A 24,440-nucleotide genomic window follows, 5' to 3' on the forward strand; every position below is an offset into this window, starting at 1 on the left:
GATGGTTGTTATCATTCCTTTATCCATACCTCAGTAAAATAACAAAAATTTCAACATCCACACTATATAAATATGTAAAAGTGTACTATAAAACAAAACCTGCTCATGACAGAAGCTAATGATAATAGAGTTGAACATTTCAGCACTTAAATTTCATTTCCTCCAAGAAAAGTATGTGATTTTGTGTTATATCTTTTCATTGACTACCCCAAACCCTGGAAAAAAGCCCAGAAAATTATGATCCCAAAATAAGGATGTATAATTATGAAGCCATATCTTACAGATCCATCAGATTGATCCCATTGTCTAAAGTATTTGAAAAAATCTACAAAAATAAACAAAATAGAAGTCATACGGCAACACCAATTTGGATTTTAAAATAAACATAGCACAAAAGAATAGCTACATTGGCTAGTTAATGAAATGAATGTTAATTTTGAAACTAAAATATACTGCTCAGTATCCCTCTTGGATATAATACAAGCATTCGACAAAGTATGATAGAAATGATTATAATACAAACTAAAAAGATACGTACTTATATATACGATCCTAACTACGAATTACTAAGATACTATTTTACTGATACACATATCCTTTTATAAAATAAAATGATACACTCACACTATCCAATCCTGTCTAAAATTTCCCAAGAATTTGTCTTAAGACCGGTTCTGTCCGATCGGCCAGTAACTAACAAAACAACTGTCAATTTTCGCTGATGATACTAGCATATTACCATTCCACAGAGATTCTACATCTACCTCAAAAAATTTGCATCTTAATTTAAGCAAGATACTTTTGATGTTGGTGTAAGGTGCACTTCGAAAACAATAAAAACGTCGTAAAAGTTTTAGTGTTATAAATGTACTAGTTATTAAAATCCTATTCTAATGACCATTAAAACTCATGTGTACCTTTTTGGTAGTTTCAGAGGCCCCTAACGAGTGTAAACAAAAATTAGTGAAATGTTATCCCCAATGTCACTTAATCTCGTGTTTCCCGGGAAAAAACATATAAAAAAACTGTCATACGTGCCTATAGAGTTTTTACTTCAGAAATGACAAAAGTCAAAAAAGCAATCTCTTTTTTCCCGGGTTAAGCACTGCGAATCCAAGTGTGTTATTCTTGTAAATACTTTTAACACGCCAAGGGCCCTTTCACACCAAACGAATCCGAATCAATCCGAATTAAGTTGAATCTGATTGACCAAGATTTGGCTTCGAGCGCCCCGTTTAAATGTTTAAAAGGGACTATTTTCCCGCCTTCAGACCGGACGAATCTGGTTCAATCAGATTTGATTCGAGGTCGCACTTGATTCAACCTGTCAGATTCCTCGTCCGGTCAGTCTCGAATCAACAACCATACGAGATGGACGTGGAGTTATTAATTTTAAAAGTTAAAGAAATAGTGCGATTTATGATGCCAATGATAAAAGTCACAGCAACAGAAATCTCATATTTTCTGTGTAGAGGAAAATTGGCGAAGAATTAAGCATTCCAGGTAAGAATTATTCAGGTGTGAAAGAGTGGAGATGACGAATCAGATTCAACTTGATTCGGAGTGATCCAGATTGATTCGGATTCTTTTGGCGTGAAAGGGGCCTAAGCCTTTTCAATGTTAAATGCCGTACACAAACTATAGATTTTTCTTAGCGCTTGTTACATTTTTTTCTTTACTATTTGAAATCATTAATCCTGTTTCTAGAATTTTATTAAGTAATCTTTTGAATAGACTGAGCGAAATAAAAAATCAAAATTCATTTAATGGTTTGCTAAATGAGTCTAGAGATTTAGCAAAAGAGTGGAAAGTAACAACTGTTTTTAAAAATAAAAGACGAAAGATAACGAAGCGTTTTTTTGATGAGTTTTCACAAGATGAGAGAATTTCAGACCTGGAATTATATTTCAAAGTCAATGTATACTATTGCTGTTTAGATATATCAATTTCTCAAACTAAATAAAGATTTCAGAGCCTTTATGACCTGAGTAATATGTTCGAAGTATTACAATCGGATAAACTCCTATTTTCTTCAAACGAAGTGATAAAAAATGTTTCCGGAAAACTGTCGGCTAAATACAGTAAAGACATCTCTTTATGAACAATTAATTGCTCTGAAAACATTCTTAAAATCTGAAATTCAAAAAAATCATTCCATTAAGGAACTCATGGAATTATTGCTGATATAATTCAAAGGCCTTGCATAGAGTTTTCCAGAGGTAGTAACAGCATGCTTTCTAATCTTGACACTTCTAATTATCTAAATATAGAGAATCCTAACAAAATCACTAAAAATAGCATCAAACACCATAGCAGATTGTGTTGTTTTTTACCGCTATAGAAGTCAAATTCAGCGCCGTGTAGTGACACGTGATTTTCGCCAATATCAGTTAACAGATAGAACCCTTTCAAATTTTTTATAGTTCTAAGGAAGAATAGTTATTCTAAGCGTGAAAACTTTTTAGAATTAAACACTATTTTATAAAAAAAACGTACAGATACAGAAACAATATTTATTGTACATAAATCTAGAACATGTAAACTAATTTTCTACATAGCTTGCGAAATTTTGTAGGCAGTTGTCATAACGTGGCACAACTTTTTGTACGCCTTCTTCATAGAAGATTGCCGTCATGTTTTTTAAGCTCGTCATCTTTCTTAAAGTGTGGACAATCGAAGAAGGATTTTAGGTATAATAAGAGATAGGAGCGAAGACTGAACTCTACAGAGGATGATAAAATAGGTCTCAGCCAAATTTATGTAGGAATGAACAAAGTTTCCGAAATTTCAGTTTTTTATTAACAATTTCATCAATTAGTGATACTGAGATTTGCTGAAATTCCATAGCAAGAGTATTAATTGTAAACTTTAAAACAGTTTTGTTCAAGCTTCTCTTCAATTGCGTGAGCCAGTTCACCGGTTACCAAAGGCGACCGTCCACATCACATTTTGTCCGTAAACTTCGTAGATTTGCCAATGATTATTTCACATTTTTGCTTTTAGAAAGAGGCATTATAAAGAACATTTCGACAGTAGCGATATGGAGAAGCATACTTTCCATCTGCTCTAGTAAGAGTAAATACTCGGAACTGCAATCACTGAAGTTTTACTTTTTCAAACAAATTAACGAGATGGACTCTTCAATGTCTTCTGTTATTTTACTAAAATGCAGATAAAACTTTTTATCGCCAAGAAATGTCGGGAAAAAAAAACTTTTAATTTTTAGATAGCTCAGTGGATACTTTTCAATCTATTTTTCTAATTTGCCTGTCATTTAACCAACACGATTAATAGTTTTGTCAAATTTGATGGCTTTCATTCTGATTAATTTTTATGTGCTGGAATTTTATTTATTTATGTTCAATTATTTTATTATATGAAATCTAATCACAATGAGTGGTGAATACTACGGTGCCGAACAACCAAAATTTTACGATCACAGTAAGTACAAAATATATATCGCAAAAAATTTCGAAAATATACTAGAAAAAGATCAATTTTGGGTAGTTCAGTAGATTATCAGGACACAGGCTTCAATAATTTTTATATTGCTTTTCTGACATTAAATATAAATGCTAGAATGGAAAAATATCTGAAAATTTAACAATAAAATTATATTTTATTGATATAATTGATATATCCCTCTAAAAAATAAGAGATCTGATTCCGAATTAGTTTAGGGTCGAAACGCATGCGACTATTGAAATTATAGATCAGCTTTGATGGTTACGGATCAGTTAAAGCAGTTCTTGGGTTTTTGTTATGAGATTAAAATCAAAATCCTTTCGTATTCACTAAGGAAGCCCAAATATGCAAATTGAGAACCCAATATATGCGCATAAATATGCATAATCAAAATATGAATAGGTACTAAACTAAAACTTAATATGAAAGTTATAGACACAGTAAACGACCATGCTTCCTAAGTTCTTAGTTTAAAAATGATGTCTTTTGTTTGTTTATAAAATTTATAAATGGAAAACTTGATATTTCTACAAAATTTTTCCAATGGTGCGAAGCTTGTTTTAAAAAAGGCTATTGAGAATCATTTAATTCAGATACCAGCTCAAAAATTCTACAAGACAAGAGGCGAAACGTTCATATTTATGAATTCACTTTTGAAAAAAAACGAAAAATCCTAAATTACTTTGATATGAATCTAATTTTTCGTTTTGTGTAACAAAACCTGACTTTGTATAGATATTGAATAAAAAAAGGTCATGATGGAATTTAAAAATTTTTTACATTAATTACAGATTATGGGGCAATATCTCCACATTCTAAAAATGACACTCCAGGTCCAGATATTCGTTTAAATGGTGAGTAATCATTTACACTTCCTTCTCCTCATTTTGATCCGTTGTTTTTTGCTTGCGAGTGAATCCTTTTCAAACTTGAAACACTTAAAATTGCCATATTTTTTGTTCTCTTTTGGCTACAATACTTGAATAAAATGAGCACTATAATATCCACGGAAAAATGGACGAGGTTCTACAAAGATGAACTAACTGATGTTGATAAAATTTTTGCCCAAATTTGTCCTTGATTAGAGACTTTTGAATGATTTCTACCGACGCCTCGTTCGCATCTCAGTTCAAAATATATCAACAGGATTCGAATTGACTAACCTAACCTAATATTGAAGTGTGTAACGTGCGGCTTGAAAACACTGCTCTTATTACATCTCTACTTGTGGAAGTAAGCAGGAGCGACCATTAGCCATCCTTTTATAACTGGTAGGCGATTCGAAAGCTCCGTTCTTTAAGAGAAACATTGTCAAATTGACAAATAGGGTGTTCCGGGACTTGAAGCAAAAAATTCGGGAGTGAGTATATGGCGTGAAAGTAATGCTGTGATATGAAAAAAATTTCTCTTACGACCCCTCAATTCTGAGGTATAGGCGTTTAAAGTTGCTAAATTAGAATTTATACTTAAGTATATTTTATAAATCATACATTCGAACATTATGAATTTTTAATTGATGATTATGTCCATGTAGTATGTTTGACGGAATAAATGATTCTATAGTACTATTTGAAGGCCAAGGACCAATGGTTAACAATCCATAACTTCTACAGGGACAACCTGTACAATCTAAATATAGCAATTTCTCAATCGATGTTTAAGCAAAAAGGTAATCTTTGTTCAGCTCGATAAAATTTATGGCTTAAGGGATATATAGATTTTTAGATCATTGTACATGCCAAGGAAATAGTTCGCCATAAAGAGACATTCTGAAGAAAATTATCATTAATCGTAATTATTTATCGAAAATACTCCTAAGAGGTATTAAAACACTATCAAACTTAACTTATCGAATAAAAACAAAATAAAATTATAATAAATGTTCGAAGTGGACACCTTGCATTTCTACACACTTCCAGAGTCTACGGAGAAGAGTATTCCAAGATTTTGCCTTATAGCGTGACAATGAATGTTTATTTTATTGATCATTTAATTCCTTGAACTTACCGTAGTTGCATTTACCAAGCTTTTGAAATAACCCCCAAAAAATGAATCGCTTGTATCTATTTCAAGGTAACGTTGTGCCTATGCAAATGGACCTCTCCAAAGAAATGTTTGATCGTCATTTAATATCTCTTATAAAAATTTTCATTAAATAATTGATATTTATGATAATTTTTTTCAGAATGTCTCTTTATAGCCAACGGTTTGCTTGGTATCTACAACGATCTAAAAATCTACATATCTCTTAAGCCATAAATTTTATCGAGTTAAACAACGAGTAGCTTTATGTTGAAAAATCAATTGGCCTTCAGATAGTAGTGTAGAATTATTTATTCCTTCAAACTACATGGACATACGTAATCATGCATTAATAGTATATTACGTAACAAGAGTTGTAAGTAACCCATTACGCACGAAGTGAAAAATTTATAAATTTCAAGAGTGCGTAATGGGCTTACAACTCGTGTAACGTACTATACTTATTCTACGCCCATTTATAGCATGCTACTCAAGAAAACGTATCCTATTTTTAAAGAAATTGCATAATGTGCTGCCTACATTGAGAGGCATCACTCTTTCAATCCTAAATATATCTCGCTAAAGTGCGATTTTTGACGTTTACAGAAATGGGCGTAGAAAAAAGTTCTTAATGTATAATTTAGAAAATATACTTAAATATATGTTCTGATTTCGCAACTTTAAGCGCCTATAACTCAAATTTTTTTATGTCACAGCATTATTTTCACTCACTCCCGAATACATTGCTTTAAATCCCGGAACACTCTGTAGATGATTTAGTGTATTTCTGTCGGTTTTCATTGTGGAGGTGCTTACAAAGAAAACTGGAAAATGAAGAAACTTGAACACCTCAGATATTCAGAGAGACGCAAATGAGAGATGGAGACTACGATGAAAATTCAATACCCTGTAGAATAAAATTAACTTATCACTTTTTGGATAAAATAATTGGGGAGATTAATTTTGTTTAATATAGAGTATGTGGTGATGGATATTTACAGACTTGTTTCATTTACAAACAGATTCGAAACTAAAAGTTCTTCATCAATTTCTTCTTTTAATGTAAAAATTTCTACATCAGTTTATAAGATACAATTACAGAAATTTGAATTAATAAAATAATCATTATACTAGTTATCTGAAGCAAGTGAATTTTCACCGTTACGTTCTGAATTTGATGTAACTTCTTGCGGCTTCTTCATAATACTATTTATCTCCCCACAAAAAGCTTCGAATGAGTGTGATTTATCGAAGGTCTCTTTAGCTATATCGCCTAAAAAAACCTGCAAATGTGGATTCACCATCAATTTTTTTAAAGCAAGTGCTATAACTTTCGGCTCGGGATCGAGGAGAACACCAGAGAGCCTATGTACCAATATTTTAGACGCGATGCCCTTGTTCGTGGCTATTATTGGTTTTCCTAAAGACATAGCTTTGAGGATAAAATCAGAATATACGTCATTTTTAGCAGGATGGATCATTATCGCTGATTCCATTATCAAAGTTTTTTCGTGTATTATCGGTAGTTGTCTTAAAAAAGTGACTTGAGCAGCACAAATTCTTTGTTTTGTGATAGCCATCAGTTCGCTGTAATGAAATTTCTCTTCCAACGTCTTACAATTTCCTGCGATAACCAACTGAAATCGTTTAGTTATTGATTTGTCGTCTATCAATTCTAGTAGAAGTTCGAATGCGTCTAAAGATAATTTGAAATTTGACGATCGTCGAAACTTACCTACGGTAAGAAATAGTATCGTATCGTCTAACAAATCCGGTATTATTCTTTGTATTTTTATTCCCGGCTCTTTCCATAAACCAAGATCTATGGAAGGATACAGAATTTTCGGTTTGGTTGTTAGTGTGGGATACGATTTGGTTAATATTTCAGCGAAACCGACGGTTTCTACGATAATTTCATCGGCGAGTTTGATCCATTTTGCTTCGAACAAAGATGGATTGATTTTAGTATGCTCGAAACAAGCGTCCAAGCTCTTTAATTCTTGGAAATTGTGTACGAAAAATATTTTATAGCTGGAAAAACATTTGAGTAGATAAAGGGTGAAGAGGCTGACGTCTATAATTATTACTTCTGGCTTCGGCTTTGGTGGCCACATCAATAATCTCAACACCATCCACACCGCTCGAAATGACGATAAGCTAAAAAGTCCAAAGATGGCTCGTGGTATCCACCAACCCGAATATTCGATGCAAATTCCATCTGAAAACTAAACGTTTTTTTGTGATTAGAAACACAAATTTATTTAATAGACTTTATCATCATTAATTATATAATTTTCGTAGAATTAGTTTGAATATGAGATATTTATAAACTTAAATTCACGTGGATTTAATCATTTCTGTTAGTTAATTCTAAGCACAAGATTTTTATAATTCTGTTTCACGCTAAAAAAATATAATCATATGAGTAAAGTACTACATTCCAAGGCGACGAAAGTTTAATGTAATAGTTTAAGAATTGTTGTTTTGCATTTCATGCGTAAAAACACTTTTACTTTTAACTGACACCGCTGTGATATACGGAGTGTCGGATTTAAAATGGGGTCACCTTAGTGTATTTTCAATTTTCATTTTCTGAATATCAATCGAAAAATGTATGAGAATGAATCACTGAAGTTTTGGAGGTTGTGAATCTCGTTCTTAAATTATTATTTGGAGAACGATTCAACTGAAAAACTAACTGCTATTTGAAAATTTGATTTGGTATCACGTATAAAAATTTGTTGTATTTTCCTATGAGGACGCATAAATGAAACAGGACGGATTGAATTGTTTGATGCAAATGTCTTTGTGTGAGTGTGTAATAGTCCGGGAAAGCTAGATCGAAGAATTAACCTCACATCTATTTGTATGAAACAGAATATTACATCCATTTAAAAATGATCCTCCTAAATTGTGTAATAAGTTCTGCTGGGGCTTGTGATGCAGATTGCAATTACACCTAAGGTTGAGTTTTGCACACTTATATTTCTTTTATTTTTTCATCAACAAAAAATAATGTGCGTAAAAACTGTATTTGATTTTATGATAAACATGATAAAACTGAATTTTCAAAAAAAATTTAACCCGTTAATTTGTAATGTTTCTCCCCTCATTATGACGCCCAAACACACGTGCCATACTTTTATCCTTTTAATTTTTTTATTTTATAGATATAATTCAATAACCTAAAGGATCATTGAAGGATTCAAAATTCCTTTCACAATTATATCAGTACCTAGAGAATTTTGATTTTCGTTATCGCGGCTTGTAATGATCAAATCAATAAATTTTCGCCCAAAATGTGCAGTTCTAAGAAGTCCTTTTATATAATTCAGAACTGAAACTGAAATAATAATTTTTTTAGCTCAATTGTTAAAATATTTATAAACAATTTTTTGTTGCTACTATCTACTGTTGTTTGAAGCTGTATTTCAGAATTGAAAAAAAAACATTACATATATGAATTTAGTTCACGTGGATACGTGGACACCATTTTTAATTTTTAAAAATTGAGGACACCAATTTTTTTGGCTGCATTTCCTTCATACTTTCGTATAATATCAATTTTATTTCAATATTTGCATAATTTTCGAAAAACTTATGTTTGAAAGAAGTCTAGTTTTATCATGTTGAATTTTGATTTGAACCAGCAAACAAAAAATAAATATCTCAAATTTTGATTACCCTTAGCTGTGTTTGCAAGCTGTGTCACAAGTTTAATTTATTGAAGAATGCTTAAAAGTGATTGGGAATCGATATACTTTCAATGAGGAAATGATATTTCATCAAAAATTTATGTGGTGTTCCAAATTTCCCCAGACTATAAGTCTTGTATTTTGTCGAGAAATTAAAAAAAATCGACGCTTTTATTAGTGAAAACATCTCCAACAAAGAAGCAATTTTAATTTGGGTTCATTTGCCCATTGAATTAGCTTGAGCGAGTAATTTTCTCATTTCATGGGGATTTATATTAAAGGGGAAATCTTCATAATGAAGATGCTTCCATATATTTAACAAACACTAAATTTGAGTAAGATTCTCAAAAATTTGTGTTTTATTATTATATGCACTATGTGATAATCATGTTTTGAAATAATAGGTCTATTTAAGTTGAACGATAAAAAGAAATAACTAGAAATTATTGAGAATCTTTTTGGTTCTATCGACAACGATATGAAAACTTTAAAAATCAAAATAGTGTACCCTTATATCAGTAAAAGAATGATCTCTCTCGTAATGCGACGTTAATATCGTAACTTTATATCCGATTTTTTGGTAAGCCAGAGCAATGTTCAGCATGTATCTATCTTCTTTTTTCCTTGCTAATCTTTCGTGTAGGATGACCACATGGGGTTTTTCGGATCTATTGATGGATGGGTTTTCATTTTCAAATTGTACCACGTCCATTTCGAAATTTTTGTTAGATCTGTCAAATGTGCATTTTTTGTGCTTGGAAATTGACGTGTTTTGACAGCACATTATTCAAAGCTCACTGTTGTAACAACTGTCTAATACGAAAAGTGCATTCAATCTAATATTTCGATTATTTATCGATTAAAAATCAATATCGAATCGTTTGATCACTAAATCATCAACCGATTTAACAAGTTACAATCATCTGATGACAGTAGATTCTTAGACTGTACAATTACAAGCAAGATAAAGTGGCAAAATTTCTAAATGAACTAACGACAAAAGAATCTTGTTAATATTCCCTTGGCTGCTTTTAAGGGTTCCTCCAAAAGAATTCAAATGGCGTTTTCAAAAAATTTTTTTTAGTTCGTATATGATTCTTTGATTCTATTGAAATTATTGGAAAGAATCATCAAGGGAGAAAAACTACATATTTCTCCAAAACACAGAAATTTGTTGGCATAAGTGGATGTGAGCGAGTAATATTTTATTTTCTTGCATTTCGCGTTTCTTGCCTTGGGTTTTATTGAATTATCTTTATTTTTCCTAATATGAGAAACAATTTAATTAGACACAGTTTTTGATAAATTATTTCAATATTTCTGTCTTCAGTTTTCATAAGTGTCCAAATGTACCGGGTGTCCCAATAAAAATGGCTATCGGCCATATCTCGGAAACCGTTTATAGTACAGCTTCGGGACAACATAAGTAATATTGACATAATAATTGGGACTATAATTAATAGAAAAAGGAAAGACAATTTTGAGGAGTCAAAAATTGTTAAAATCCGTTCAGTCAAACCGGAGTAATTTATGTTTAAAGGAAAATGCTTAAAATTTACACATTTCTTAAGATATCTCGTTATACGAAAAAGATATCGACATGCTGTTTTCGCTATTCTGTTGCTAATTTGGTCTACTTTTATATTCCTTAATTAAAATTGCATGTTTCTCTCTAACATTTTTCAAGGATAGCTAGATTTAAAAAAATAAATAAATAGCGCCCTCTAGCGTAAACGTTATTCATTAGGTTGCTTCGAAATTATAACTCTTACATTGGTAGAAAGGAGCTCTCTTCAAAAAGACTAAGTTTGCATAGATAGGTTACGTAGGACTGGACTTATAGGCTTTTTTTCATAATAAAGTTTCCGCTTCCCCCCACCTCTTGTTTGAAGAGATAGATTAAAACTTGTAAATCAAATATACGCTGAATTTCTCGAAAAATACGATAATCATAGTTTAAATGTATCTTAATTAGGCAAAATTTGTAAATTATTCATTTTATAATTTTTGATATTTAATTACGCCCTCTGGCGGTGAACCTACAACTCTGTAAATAATTTCCAGATTTTTCGCGATGTCTCTTTTGTTATAAATTTTTTTCCCGAAGCTGTACTATAAACGGTTCCCGAGATACGGCCGAGAGCCATTCTTATTGGGACACCCGTTACATAAATATATTTTTATAATACGGCTTGGATCTCAAATTTCACATTTCAAAGTGTGGCCCGCTTTTAAAAAGTTTTCCATACATTGAAAGATATATTTGACATATTAAAGACGTTCTGTATGATTTCCAATTTATGAAATATTTCGAAACTTTAAAAATATTAAATTCAAAATATAATTATTACCGTGATTGGATAATTACGAAAATTTTCACATTTTTCAATTTGATCGTAAATTCCAGCTCTAATATTGTTTATTCGAAACCTGTAATGACTTAATATTGTATAATAGACTTAAATACTGCTAAATTAAATCAAAATTAATTGGGAGAAATCGATTCAATAATTAGAAATTAAATGTATATTATAAACTCGTACAGTCTAAAACAATTCATTGCTATTTACATTCTTTTCTTTACCTTGATTCGTGGTTTCTTTTTTTGTTATTGAATCCATAATCTCACAACTTAAACACCTTCAATTCAACATATTCATTTAAAATAGATGTATTTTTTGATCTCATTATTCTATTTTTAATAAATAAGCACACAATACACAAGGATTTAACATAATTAGTCTAGAATAAAACGAAAACAAAGAATAAAATTTTTCGATATCTCGCTTCGTTATCGAGATATCGATATTTGAAGTTGCAAGATTCGCTTTATAGAACAGGCGGCGCTTAAAACTTCGTCTAGAATGAAGATTCTATCACTTTAAAATCAACATGAGTCTTGCAATTTAACAAACAGAAAGTTTCTTATACAATTTAATTCATCCCAATATGCCGATAATATATAAAAAAGAACAGATTGCTGAAGCTCCGGTTGGAATAGGTTAAGTAACGTTTTTTCAACTTCAAGTATCGATATCTCGAAAACGAAGCGAAATATCGAAAAATTTTTAAATTGCTTCTTATAATGTTCCAACAAAATGATCATGCTATTATTATAAAATACTCGATATTAAGTTCCCAATTATTCTGTAGATATTGAGGAGCAGCTAGAAATTGCTGAAGACAAATGTAATACATTAAAAGGGCAATTAGATTATATGAAACATGTTTATGGAACGAAGAAAAAAACGAGGAAAGTTTCTTCGGCTCATCAAACTATGAAAACAGGTAATATAACACTAGTAAAAACTGAAAAAAATTGAAAATTATGAAGTACTTATCGTATGTAGTACACTTACTATGAACACCATGTGAATTTAGAGCTTCATTTAGTACTAATCATGTAACAAAGTGCTAGATGCAATAACTTGGCATGCGAAAACTGGTCGCAAAATGTAGATGTATGGGCAGTGATCAAGTGGCGCCTGTTGCTGTTAATAGTAAGGATTACACTATTGACAGAGAACAGTAGATGAAGGACTCCAAGCATACAATACTATATACCCGATACATGGATAGTCTTAAGATGAAAGGAGTAGATTTTCCTCGTTTGGAAAGCCTATTACTGTTAAGGCCATTGAAGCTACTGTCTTCCATAACAGCCGAATTGGTGTCCTCTAGGTCTGTTTCAAGTGCAGAGTTCACATACATGCCTAACATTTTGCCCAGTGAAGTTAAAAAGGTTCTTGATTAGTGTTTCCAAAGACATCAGCATTTGGTAGTTTCAAGGGAGATATGAAGGACTTCTCAGAAAGCCTATGGGCGCAACTATGAACTATGAATAACATACTTTAAGCATATTCTTCTTAACAGCTATAATTATGATTCAAGTCTCCTCTAGAAGTATCGCTCCTAGTTCTAATTATCGAAGCTCCAGACGGGTCATTGATAGACGATCCCTTCACAAGGAATCAACTATCTTGATATCCCAGTGAATCGTAGATTAAAACCACCACGTTCGATATGTAATAACTGCGCCAAATATACTACTGATATTCCAAATTACCTTTTACCTTTGCTTCTCTTGATAACCTATACGATTTTGCTGAATTCCTACAAAAGATAGCATCAGGGAAATTATGCTGTAAACTTAAGGATTGGAGATTCTAGACCAAACTGCAAGCTCTCCATGCCACTAGGAAAATCACTTATCATTTTTCAGGTGGAGTTGCTTCTAATAAATACAACTAGTATAAGAGTGGGAATAAACTCTAAGAACGCTAGCTAGCAGAAAAAAAGTAATCCTAATGTGGCTACCAGGCCACCAGGGCAAACCAGGCGACGACTCCATACTTCAGGGTCACAGACAAATTGTGGTCTCAAGAGATGCCATATCAATGAACAATTGAACAGACGGCTGAGGAATCAGATGAGAATACAAAATATTTATAACCATATCAGCTAAGACGTCTGAAAAACTTCTTTGGATGACAAAAAACGACAGCAAACTGGTGGATAGTCTTCTGTCAGGTCACTGCTGCGTCAAATACCACCTTAAGATAATAGGCATGTCAGCACTGCAGATTCTTCGAGCATCTAGTCTGTGAATGTCCTGCCCATTTCATTGAAAAACTCAAGTACCTTGAAGAAGTAGTATTAAGACCTTGGGAATAGCCTCGTTTGAGAGAAGTGTACGTATTTTGGAAGCAGAGCAATGTGTACACGATTCCTCAAACAATCTATGATCTCAGGATATGCAGAGTAAACATCTTCTTGTAGGAAACTGTGTGGAGTGACGACAATTCATGATAGAAAAGTTTGACATTGCTTTCAACATCACCGCATAGAGTCACAAATCACGTAGAATGTTGCATTGTTTACTGGTGAATTCAATTAACAGAGATTATAACAGTGACATAGTGGGAAACTTTGGAAAAAAAAATTTTCAAAATGTAATTTTGGAAATTATATTCTTTCTTAGTATACGAAGCATTTGAGTGGGAACAATAAAAACAATGTTAATGTAGAAAAACTCAATTTAACAAAACTAACACAACCTATTTTGAACATAAAACATCATGGCTGACATTATTTCGATGTTCTTTACATAGTTCTCTTTTATAAAAGTTGAACTTTTATTTTAGATGAAGGTTCAATGATTCTCTCCACGTCATCGGTATCTTTTGTGTCTGTCGAACATAAATCATTGCCTAAAAGACAAAATTCTAATGCAATTGGAACTGATCATTCTGGTGCAGCAGTAGAAACAATAAATACCATATTATCTGGAATAACAAATTCCGTAAATCGTTTATCCGAGATCCATGTAAAAAAACCGGACAGTCCTGGAAATAAAATGGGAAATACTTATGTTTCGACAAGTAAATATTAATTTGAGTCTAGTACATTTCAACGGTTTCACAAAATACTAAACTCAAAATTAACCCATCGCTATAAAGCTTGTAATTATGTGATGGCAATTCTCATTCAATCAGTAATTTTTCCTAATAATTATGTTTATATGTTTCTGTTGATGAATCGTCTTTATTCTAGGCTACTTTCAATTGAAATTTCTTTTCTAACAGATAAAATCTTGATGATTTGATCTAATTTAGGTCTTCAACAAAATTTGACTTGACATTGAGAGCTTCCATATCAATCAATAGGCAGTCTTGCACCACATAAAATTCATTTTCAATTAAAATTAACCCAATTATGGAAAATCTGGAAATATTCTCTACAATAACGCGTAGTACCGCAATTTGCATTCATCGGGATAAGCTTAAGTTTTGTGTTGTTGTTTGAGGAATGTGCTCCCCTTCCAAAAGAACAACACTCTCTAACTCTTGCACATTCGAAAGTTAATCAATCTTTTTTAAGGATTATACTCCTTGTATAGCTAGGGGCTTGGGAGGCTAAAGCCCCGGGCCCCAGGTCCAAGAGGGCCATCATTTGGAAATAATTTTGTATTTTTTGATGTGATTAGAAGACTACCTCTTTAGAGGGATCGTACAACTGGAAAATCTTTAGCAAGTTCATCACCATATTCCACCACATTCAAGATTTTGAACTCCTCTTCCAGTCATTGACAAAGTGTGTGATCTATAATAAGTAGAGGTGTAGTAGTAGGCGTTCTGCTATCCTTATCAGCTTCTTTTATTCGTTAAAGCAGAAATCCTGATATTTATGAAGTATTCATTCAATCACTTGGCCTTATATCAGTACACTTCTGTTGGCGGAGAGATAAATTTTACGCTTTTACTGTCTTTACCACATATTCTATGATACCTTCCGGTTTTCCTAGATCTGGTAACATCTAAATTCGATTAAATTTTGAATAATTATAACTTCGTATATAGGCCAAATAACGCACACCTTTCTTTTTTTCTCTAGTAGTTGTAGCATTCATTCGCTTATAACTTCAAACTACGTGCTAGATTTATCGAATGAAATGTTTTTTTTTTTAATTTAGTTTCATCTACATAGAAACTAGTAGAATTTTCTTCATCTATAAAATTCAGTTGAATAACTTGATCAATTTATTTCATTTTTTAGACGTATTCAATCCAACTGAGGGTACGTCTGGCCAACGTATAATAGATTCCGAATTAATAGCGGACAAATCTTGCGTGGGTAACAACTATTCGAAGAAAAAATCAAAGGATCTCAAAGGATCTATAAGGAAACAAGCATCGAGTCAATTGATTAGGAAATGCGTTAAAGTAGATAGGAAAATCAACAGTGCTGTTTGTAGCAAATCTTTTTCCGCGACAAAAAACAAAATGTATCCTATTATGAAATCTAGAGGTAACGGTGAGTGAATGTTTTGTGGAGTTGTAGAATTCAAGTCATACTTAAGTATTTGAGGATAGTTGTTAGATTTTTCCTCTTTCGAGTAATTTTTGTGATATACCATGTCCAAACAACAGCAACCAATAGTTGTTAACGTGAAACCATCTGCTCCGAATGCAGTTCTTATCACTACTATGATTAAATCAGTATAGCCGTAGCTCTCATTCGCTTTGTGGTTGTTTATTTGTTCAGTGTAAAGACCTTTTTTCTCCTAGGTCGCCGAGGACTACGATAGGTAGCCATAATCTTTCTGTTAATTCAAGATGGAATAATAATACAACTCATGAGATATTTTACCAATGTTTCAAAGATGAAATCTTCAAGGATTTCAGTAAATTTGCAATTAAATTAATATACTTACTACGATTATTTGAATTTTTTGTAATTTCGTTCCAAACAGAGTCTTTTATGGTCTGAAAGTAAGGTATGTCTTTGGGAATATAAATTTATGCAGATATTAAATGAATCAGTAGTTCTTTCCATTTTATCTTTTCTCTAGTTATATATTTATTGATCTGAATTCTCTGGGAAATAGTGATCTGCTTCCAGTCGATGGCGAATAGCGGAAAAATTAGTAGAACAACTGGAATATCGTAGCTAGAGGTTTGAATTTGAGTGATAAGAAGTCATTATGGACGATTTCAACATAAAATATTTCCCAGGAACATTTAGTCGCTTATTAGTGTTATTATTCTAAAAATATACTTTGTTTTTTTTCGATAATACGGTACATAATTTAATTGGTTTTTTCCAGCCAAACTAGTAGAAATATTTCATAACAGAGAAGCCAAAAATAGTGATTCAGAGGAATGCCAGATAAATAAACAAATGAATCCAGACGGCGACCATAAAAATAAACATTCCGATGTACCAATTTTGGAACTTTCAAATGACCCTCAGCAAAATATTCCTCTTACGCGTAGTAACACTATAAGATTGTGTCAGAATGTTCTACAAGACGAGTACTGCTTTTGCCAAGAAGCACGTAGAAGTGATAGTTATCGAAAGAACTATGAATTACCTACAATCGCTTCCCGAATGAAACAAGTTGCTAAGACATACCTGAGTACTTTTAGTTTCAAGGTTAGTCATATATCAAATGAGTGCGTGGGAGAGGAATATCTTGGTTCTTTATTCTCTTTGAGCTCATCTTCATTTTGGATTTAAACTAACATTGAACTGTTTAGTGTACATCTACGAGATTTCTCTCCTCCATTATCAATTATCTGATGTTTTTTTGTTGCAACATTTTCATTCAATCAGTTGTTTCTAGTTTTGTTTATAATTTGATGGACTAATTGTTGTTGTATAGATCTGAACCTTGATTTTTGTTGACAATTACAAATTATATGTATATATAGGGTATGGATATATAACTAATTTTAAACTAGGAAAGGTTTAAATGGTGATTATTGTTCACCCACATCTCTAAGATTATTTTCATAATCGAAGTCATTATCTTTGCTTTATTGGATTATGAAGACGATTATTGAAAGGACAAATAGACTAACGGATATCTTCTTTATCATGATAACACGCCACGAGATTTCTGGTCGTTCCTGAAAGTAAAAAAAGACACGAAAACTTTAACTTTTGGAACTTATTTCTTGAGAAGGCTATGATAGAGCGGTTGAAATCATTTTTGAAAGAATCCCCCCACGAATGCTTCCGTCCAGCATTCTGAATATTCATTTAAGTTCATGTTTTTTTTTAACTAACTTATGCTATATTTGTAGACGATGGTTAGTAAACTTGTTGGAGGAAAAGTATCTAATGAAAAAGTGACTCCTAAAAAGGTAATATTATGCAACATCAAAAATTAGTTCAGCTCACGTTCTTGGAAAATATTTTTAAATTTTATCCTTTTGCTCCGATCTCACTTTCCATATAAAACGCCCAGACTTTATGGTATTACCATGTTTATTTACTCTTTATCTATTTTCTCACAAACTACAACCGTTTTATAATAATTTCGATCGCTTGTGACTTTTTTAATAGCGGATTCCTTAACTAATTATTAGAAAGTTGGCATCTAGTATTTCGGTCATTCTTAGAAACCAATTTTATCACAATTCACGCCAAAACTTTATTTTTTTGCGTTCAAAGTAACACAACTACACAAAAAAGTAAATGATTGTAATTTAAGTAAAGATTTAAATTTTGTTGAGCACATACCTACAAATCATTGTAAATGTTGATGGAAAATTTATGACTCTATTGACAAAATATTCAGAATATACTGATTTTTTAGCTACAAAACTTCAATAATGCTAAATTTCCATATTATTTTCTAGGCAATACCATTCTGCGCAGCTATCTCTACAAGTCCTAGCCACAATATTGGAATTAATATCCAACAAGTTATGAATATTTTAAAGAATAGGCAACCGGTGAATGGAATCTCACCCACTTTAGCTCACAATATTGGATTAGCTGCGGAACGATTGAATAGTAAACCGTTATCAACTTTGGTGACCACAATTAACTCAAATACTTGGTAAATCTTAAATTATTAAATATTTTATTCACTATGCTTTATTCGTGATTAGACGCAAGCAATCTGTGTTGTACTATTCGGATAGAGAACTCCAAGTAGAAATAATAAATCCACTGTAAATCGTCACTATTTAATCCCCGGTATTTTCAGTTTTTTTTGTATCACATTCCACCCAACCCAGCTCTGAAGGGGAAAAGCTTTCCTATATCAGGGCCATTCCAGAAATGAACCAAATTCTACATTCCTATGTCAATTAGGAAAAGTAAAGAGGATTGTTTACATATGACCTACCCACGACTAGTTCGGTCAAGTAATTGACCGAGCTATTACTACTAATTAAAGCAAAACTGTGTGTGAGCGAATTAAAGAAGACCTTTACATAATTTATGATGATGGAAGTGCAGCAGGTTCATCATTCACTTGAGGCGCACCTCCAAAAGTTTCAAAAACACTGTTTACGAACTGTTATCCCAGCAAAACTGGAATTGCAAGTTATTTATTATTTTCTTGCAACCGGAGCTAGTTGTTGCTTTCTATCGTATTCCTTCAGTTATTTAACACTAGATTCAAATAAACCAGATTTTTCCTGTACCGGATTTTCTACAATTTAATATTTTTTTCGTTTTAAAGTCGCAAATTTTTTATTCAGTTTTTCATTTCTGGCACATCGATGTCCGGTAAATTCATTGCTTTGATCAACTTCAGATAAGCAGTATCTCCGGTCGGTGTTTGTCTCTATAAGCAGCTAATTTGAAATCTCCCTCTTTTTGTATTTTTGAATAAACTTCACGGTAGTTCTACTCGATCACTTGACATTTTTAAAAGAAACGAATTGGAAGAAAAGATAAAATTGATAGGTTCACAATTGACTAATGGTGGTAAGAAAGTTGCAATGGAAGACGGGCATTCGTAAGTCGCAAAGGCCGAGTAGAAAGGCGACTTTTATTCACTGACTCGTTCAAAGTTATTTGCCCCTTGCTCGGCCGAGTATTGTCACATTGTAGTTTACTGGGCCGAGTGCGGTCTCTCGACCGAGCACTAGGTAGGTGTAATTGGACCATTAGAATCAAAATACAACTATTATCGTCATCAATTTTGAATTATTTGAGGTTATATATGAATTTTTGAAGTTGCCTTTTCAATAGGTAATGTATCTTATTGATATAATAACGACTTAAATAATTTAGGGTGATTAAAAATTGTTCCACATGGTATTTTTAGGTTTTTGGGTTTCACTAAACTCGATTGTGAATTTAAAATATCAATACACGAGATATTATGACTCGTTTTTAAAAAAATAATCACCACTTTAGCAAAAGGTATGGTACTCTAGGTTAGGATTACTCAGAAATTTGAAAGGGCAGTTTTGAAAGCAGCAAAGAAAACTGGTAGCTTGCAAGGAAAGGCTGACGTTAATCTTTCCATTTTTGTTCGTTTGAAGTAAAACCTTACAAACTTTAATTCAACGGCAAGGGTACAGATCGAGATGACTGGCCCAAATTACAACCGCTAATTTTGAAATAACAAATTTTATCGTTATATTTTCCAGTTATCTGAAACCACAGCAGTGTCCATTATCTAAATGCAAATTAAATTATCAGTATCTACAGGACTTGGCTAAAAGCATTCCAGAAGAAACAGTCGAAGAGGTCGAAGGTGAAGATCAACAGCCCGAAATCAAAACACTTTTCATCACAGGTAAAATTTTTCCTGAATAGGTTGAGCTGACACTACATGACAATATGGTGAATAGTGTTATTTAATTCTTTATGAGGGTGTTTAGAGTATTGAGGATTAGGTAAGGAGAACTTATGTTATGGGGTGGTGGAACTCTCAGATGTAGTTCAATAAAGCTCGCAAGTATTCGGGGACGATTAAACTTTTACAGGTATAAAACACGGAATTCAACCATATCATTTTGTAAGCAAACACATACTTTGAAAATGGAGCTTCTACAATATACAAAAATGATTTTTAAATCTTGCAATGATGTGGTTTACACACATAGAAAGTTCTTATTACCTATACCGTTCATAGATCTGATTTACATAATTGGAATCCAATTCAACAGAAAGAGGCTTAAATAGACCTAATTGAAACTGATTCTGATTGTCAGCAGGTAACTTCTGGAGAGACCAACCGGAAGCCAAGTTGTTTTCGTCCATCTTTTGATTTTTTTTATATACATACAGCTTCGCAAGCTAAATCTTCTCAAAAAATATTGTATATTCAACAGGTCCGTCTGGTGATGTGGCTGTGAAATGTCAAAATTTCCCACAATGGTCAGTGGATCCTTCAGAAAATAATTTATGTACTTGTGTTCCAAATGCCGGCGCTGATACCAATTATAATAGTAATAAAATACTGAGAAAATCAGGGACAGTAATTTCATCGCAAATGTCGATTGCTCAGGTATACAACCTCAATAATTATCTCAAATTTTGAATGTAGAATTTTTCTTGATGGGCGTTTGAATGGATGTAAGATAGAAATTGATAATACAAATACATGTGCGATGGAGGCAAAACTATGTTAGATCGAATTAACTATTGTTGAGATTCATGCCAACTCCATACGTTAGGCTATTAACTGATGTACACTGCTGAAGTTGAGATGTAATTAACCTTATGCATCTAGACATTTCGGAGCTTACTTGCGTCTTCTTTTTTCGCTGGTTTTCCTAATTCAATCGTGGTCGCATTTCGCTTCTAGATGAATTTCGTGAAAGTCGTTCAAAATTGGATAATGTGCCAGAAAACAAGGATGCTGTGCGTAAACTGATATTGTAAGATCGTCATGTGACATACCGTGAGATTAAGACATAATTGGGCATTACCTTCATTTGCATATATTCAATATTTCATGAACATTTGGCTGTCAAAAAAATTAGTTCTGTGCATATGGACCCGAAGCTAAACAATTTCTTGTTTGAGTTGACGTCTGAGTATTTTCCATATGAACCAAATGAATTGTAGTTTAGGTACAGTTTTCACTTTTCACTATAAAATGGAAGCGGTTTTAATTATATTGAGTTTGCATATTATATTAGAATTACGGAAAAAATGTTTGACTTCCGTGAATAATTTAATAATTTGATCGAGAAAAGAAGAACTAAAAGAAACATTATAAAGAATCGTATAATCTGTTACGAGCCCATTTATATAAACCGGGAAGCCGGTCCTGTTCTAATGTTATCGATACTAAAGTTTGGTGGCTGCTTCAGTTAATTTGTTTTTTTTTCGGAAGGTCTCTGACTTTTTTTATAGAAACAATTTCAAAGAGGGACTTTTTGTTCGATCACGGCAACTGAGATATTTCAATAGATCGAAAGTTCTAGAAGATGATTTTAATATATAAACCGAGAGTCTAGCAGCTGTTAGTCTGTCCATAATTTGATGGCATATTGAATATATCGGGACAGTAACTAGTGGTTTCTTTTATTGAAGAAAAGTTAGTTTTTTGTAGTTTTTGTAATTATTATCGCAAGAAAATTAACTTTTGAAATACGGGATGTTACCATAAGGTAACGCTAAGCGCTTTGACTGAATAATCTTATGTTGTATGAAAAACGACCTATATAAAGACCGATTTGACACTTTCAACACATTGTTCTTGACGACAAACAACCTTCTGCAGCACACCACATTTTAAAATCAAAACGCACTGGTTTTCCCAGAATAAATTGTTTATAGTTATGTTTTCAAGGTATTTAATCATCTTTTGCATAGGTATTCTTCAGGTTAGAAGTAAAAAAATTTTGTTTTATTTATTACTGTGCGCAACTAACCAAGTTTTGTCTGGTAAATCTGGTTTTAAGTAATCAACAAAGTGAACAAAACGTGAAATTTTCCAAACACAATCCCTGAGTATAGATTTGATAAATTAATTTTCTATGTTCTAAGAATGAGTATGCCTATGAAACACCTCTAGCCTTTGGGTCAGGACAATTTTTAATCAACGCGTACTTAGATGTCTTCTCAGAAAAAATTGGCATTCTCATAGGAGAAAATCGTATTTTTTAGAGACACCTAAGAGAAAAGTGCTCTGACTTGGTTCAAAATCACCTTGATTCTTTAGAAAATATTTAATTCAACTGCGATGTTTTGAAATCATGATGTCCCAAACAACTCCACTTCTCTGTAAGGATGAAACAATACAAAAAATATATAATTATGTATATTGCTTCTTTGGGTGTTAAATTTAGATATAATATTCCAGAAAATTTGATTCAATTTCTAATAAATGCTGATTATTACAGAAAACAAAAGATTTGTCTAGCAGTTTGAAAATTGAGAAACGTCCACACACTACTCAGCCTATTTCTTCAGCCCAGCATAATATGTTCGAGGGAAAAGAGAGAAGTTTGAAAATAGTTCTCACTCATCTTCACGACGAATTTGAAGCTTTGAACAAGTAGGTGATATTTCCCCATTTTTTAACAAACCTCCATTGCAAAGAAAACAACTTTCTTCTTATCCTAACTCACTATATAAATATTTTCAAAAAGTATGAACACTTATGTTTTTTAATGCTGGATTGTGTTGACAACATCATCACAAGAAGTCGGAAACTATTAACAGGGAAATTATAGTGGCTTATCTTAACTCACATAGAAAGAGTCAGTAGATTTCTCGAAGTTATATATATTAACATGGACGATTATTACGAGGTAAACTGCTTCGAACCAGTTGACTCAGTTCTATAACGAGGATGGGTCTATTGTAATGGATAACAATTATTATCATAGTTTTTTAGTAATGACCCAATTTATAGTGAAAATTTTCCACTGGAGGAATTTGTCAGCAAAGGTAGGATTTCGGTGGCTGATTAGTTTTGTGGAATAGAGGTGGAAACTACGCCAAGTGTTAAGCTCTAATTAAGAGCTTTGATCCAAAGCCAGCGAAACTTGAAAGATTCTCAAACTCTGGAGAATCTTCTTGGGTTATGGTGAGAACTACCCAGACAAATAGAATCCACCCTATTCTTAGTATTAATATAAATGTAGTTGTAGAAACTATCAAGTTTGGTTTGTTAGTTGTTGAATACACATTCCGTGGGTTTTTTCTAATGAGCGTTGTGATTATCTGATCATCTACGAGAATATTTGAAAACTGTATTGCTCTATTTAATTGGAATATTATTCTTTTAATGTGTACCTTAAATTCTAGACAATATGAAGAATTATCCCGAAAAGCAATAGAGAGTGACAGTCCCGAAATGAAACAACTTGAATCGTTGGAATCAGTATTAGTGAAAAAAGAAGAGGAGATTTGTATGGTGATGAACTTATGCCAAGAAGTAATAGCTCTTAAACAGCAAATCAAAACATTGAAGCAGAATAACAGTCAATGTAATGTTCCACAGGATAGAAAAGACAACGAAAATTCGTCCAATTGCCAGGATTTTAATAATCCGCGAGCGGCATTTCATTTAACTAAATTATTGAAACAAATACAAACGTATCAATTGAAATATAAAAATGGGGTAGGAGCGTGAAAAAATATATCTGGCTATCTAAAAATGTGTTTTATTCTGGATTAAGAATGAATTAATACGTCAATTATTCCGGGGATGCTAGGAAAACCACGGAGACGGGATATCATGTCCCTAATAGAAAAATTTTCAGTTTTTCAATCATTTTCCTTAATTTTCTAAAAACATCAGCTATAGCTTGCAAGCTTATCTGGACATTGTAGAAAACTTTCTGCTCCATTACATGCTCCCTTAATTTTTCGAAAATTTACATTTCCTTCTATTGTATTTTTAAATTTTGACCGTATAAAAGGGCAGCCGCATAAATTGATTTCATATCTGTTTTTCAAACACCATTCATTTCATTACTAATAATAACAATTTCGGGATGCAGTTCGTTGTAATCGACAGAAGGATAATGTAGACAAAATTTTCAA

General features: G+C 32.4%; 2 protein-coding genes across 6 annotated transcripts; one reads left to right on the forward strand and one right to left on the reverse strand.

Moving 5' to 3' along the window:
- Positions 1–3,278: 3,278 nt before the first annotated feature.
- LOC130893420 (uncharacterized) lies at positions 3,279–24,045 on the forward strand. Of its 5 annotated transcripts, none has more exons than XM_057799514.1 (12): positions 3,279–3,441; positions 4,257–4,319; positions 12,336–12,470; positions 14,327–14,563; positions 15,738–15,995; positions 16,789–17,117; positions 17,771–17,830; positions 18,329–18,531; positions 20,081–20,229; positions 20,768–20,943; positions 22,790–22,944; positions 23,700–24,045. In XM_057799514.1, the coding sequence occupies exons 1-12, from the start codon at positions 3,393–3,395 to the stop codon at positions 24,025–24,027; spliced, it is 2,142 nt and encodes a 713-aa protein (XP_057655497.1). In that variant the 5' UTR covers positions 3,279–3,392; the 3' UTR covers positions 24,028–24,045. The 5 variants fall into 5 exon arrangements, with proteins under 5 accessions (XP_057655497.1, XP_057655501.1, XP_057655498.1 ...); XM_057799515.1 differs by having other exon boundaries at positions 3,310–3,441; positions 15,738–15,989; XM_057799516.1 differs by lacking the exon at positions 17,771–17,830 and having other exon boundaries at positions 3,310–3,441.
- On the reverse strand, positions 6,525–9,988 carry LOC130893421 (alpha-1,3/1,6-mannosyltransferase ALG2-like). The gene is made up of 2 exons (XM_057799520.1): positions 9,691–9,988; positions 6,525–7,712 (listed from the first exon to the last, which is right to left on the reverse strand). Exons 1-2 carry the CDS (start codon positions 9,964–9,966, stop codon positions 6,618–6,620), a joined length of 1,371 nt encoding a protein of 456 aa, XP_057655503.1. The 5' UTR covers positions 9,967–9,988; the 3' UTR covers positions 6,525–6,617.
- Positions 24,046–24,440: the final 395 nt, after the last annotated feature.

Source organism: Diorhabda carinulata, chromosome 4 (assembly GCF_026250575.1).
Source record: "Diorhabda carinulata isolate Delta chromosome 4, icDioCari1.1, whole genome shotgun sequence".
Lineage (NCBI taxonomy): Eukaryota > Metazoa > Arthropoda > Insecta > Coleoptera > Chrysomelidae > Diorhabda > Diorhabda carinulata.

Excerpts from the sequence above, each read along its gene's own strand:
- LOC130893420 (XM_057799514.1), top strand. The coding sequence starts at position 3,393 with ATGAGTGGTGAATACTACGGTGCCGAACAACCAAAATTTTACGATCAC. Across the intron at positions 18,532-20,080 it reads ACAATTAACTCAAATACTTG|TTATCTGAAACCACAGCAGT; the intron begins GTAAATCTTAAA and ends TATATTTTCCAG. Across the intron at positions 20,230-20,767 it reads CAAAACACTTTTCATCACAG|GTCCGTCTGGTGATGTGGCT; the intron begins GTAAAATTTTTC and ends TATATTCAACAG.
- LOC130893421 (XM_057799520.1), bottom strand. The coding sequence starts at position 9,966 with ATGTGCTGTCAAAACACGTCAATTTCCAAGCACAAAAAATGCACATTT. Across the intron at positions 7,713-9,690 it reads ATTCTTTTACTGATATAAGG|TTTTCAGATGGAATTTGCAT; the intron begins GTACACTATTTT and ends AAAAACGTTTAG.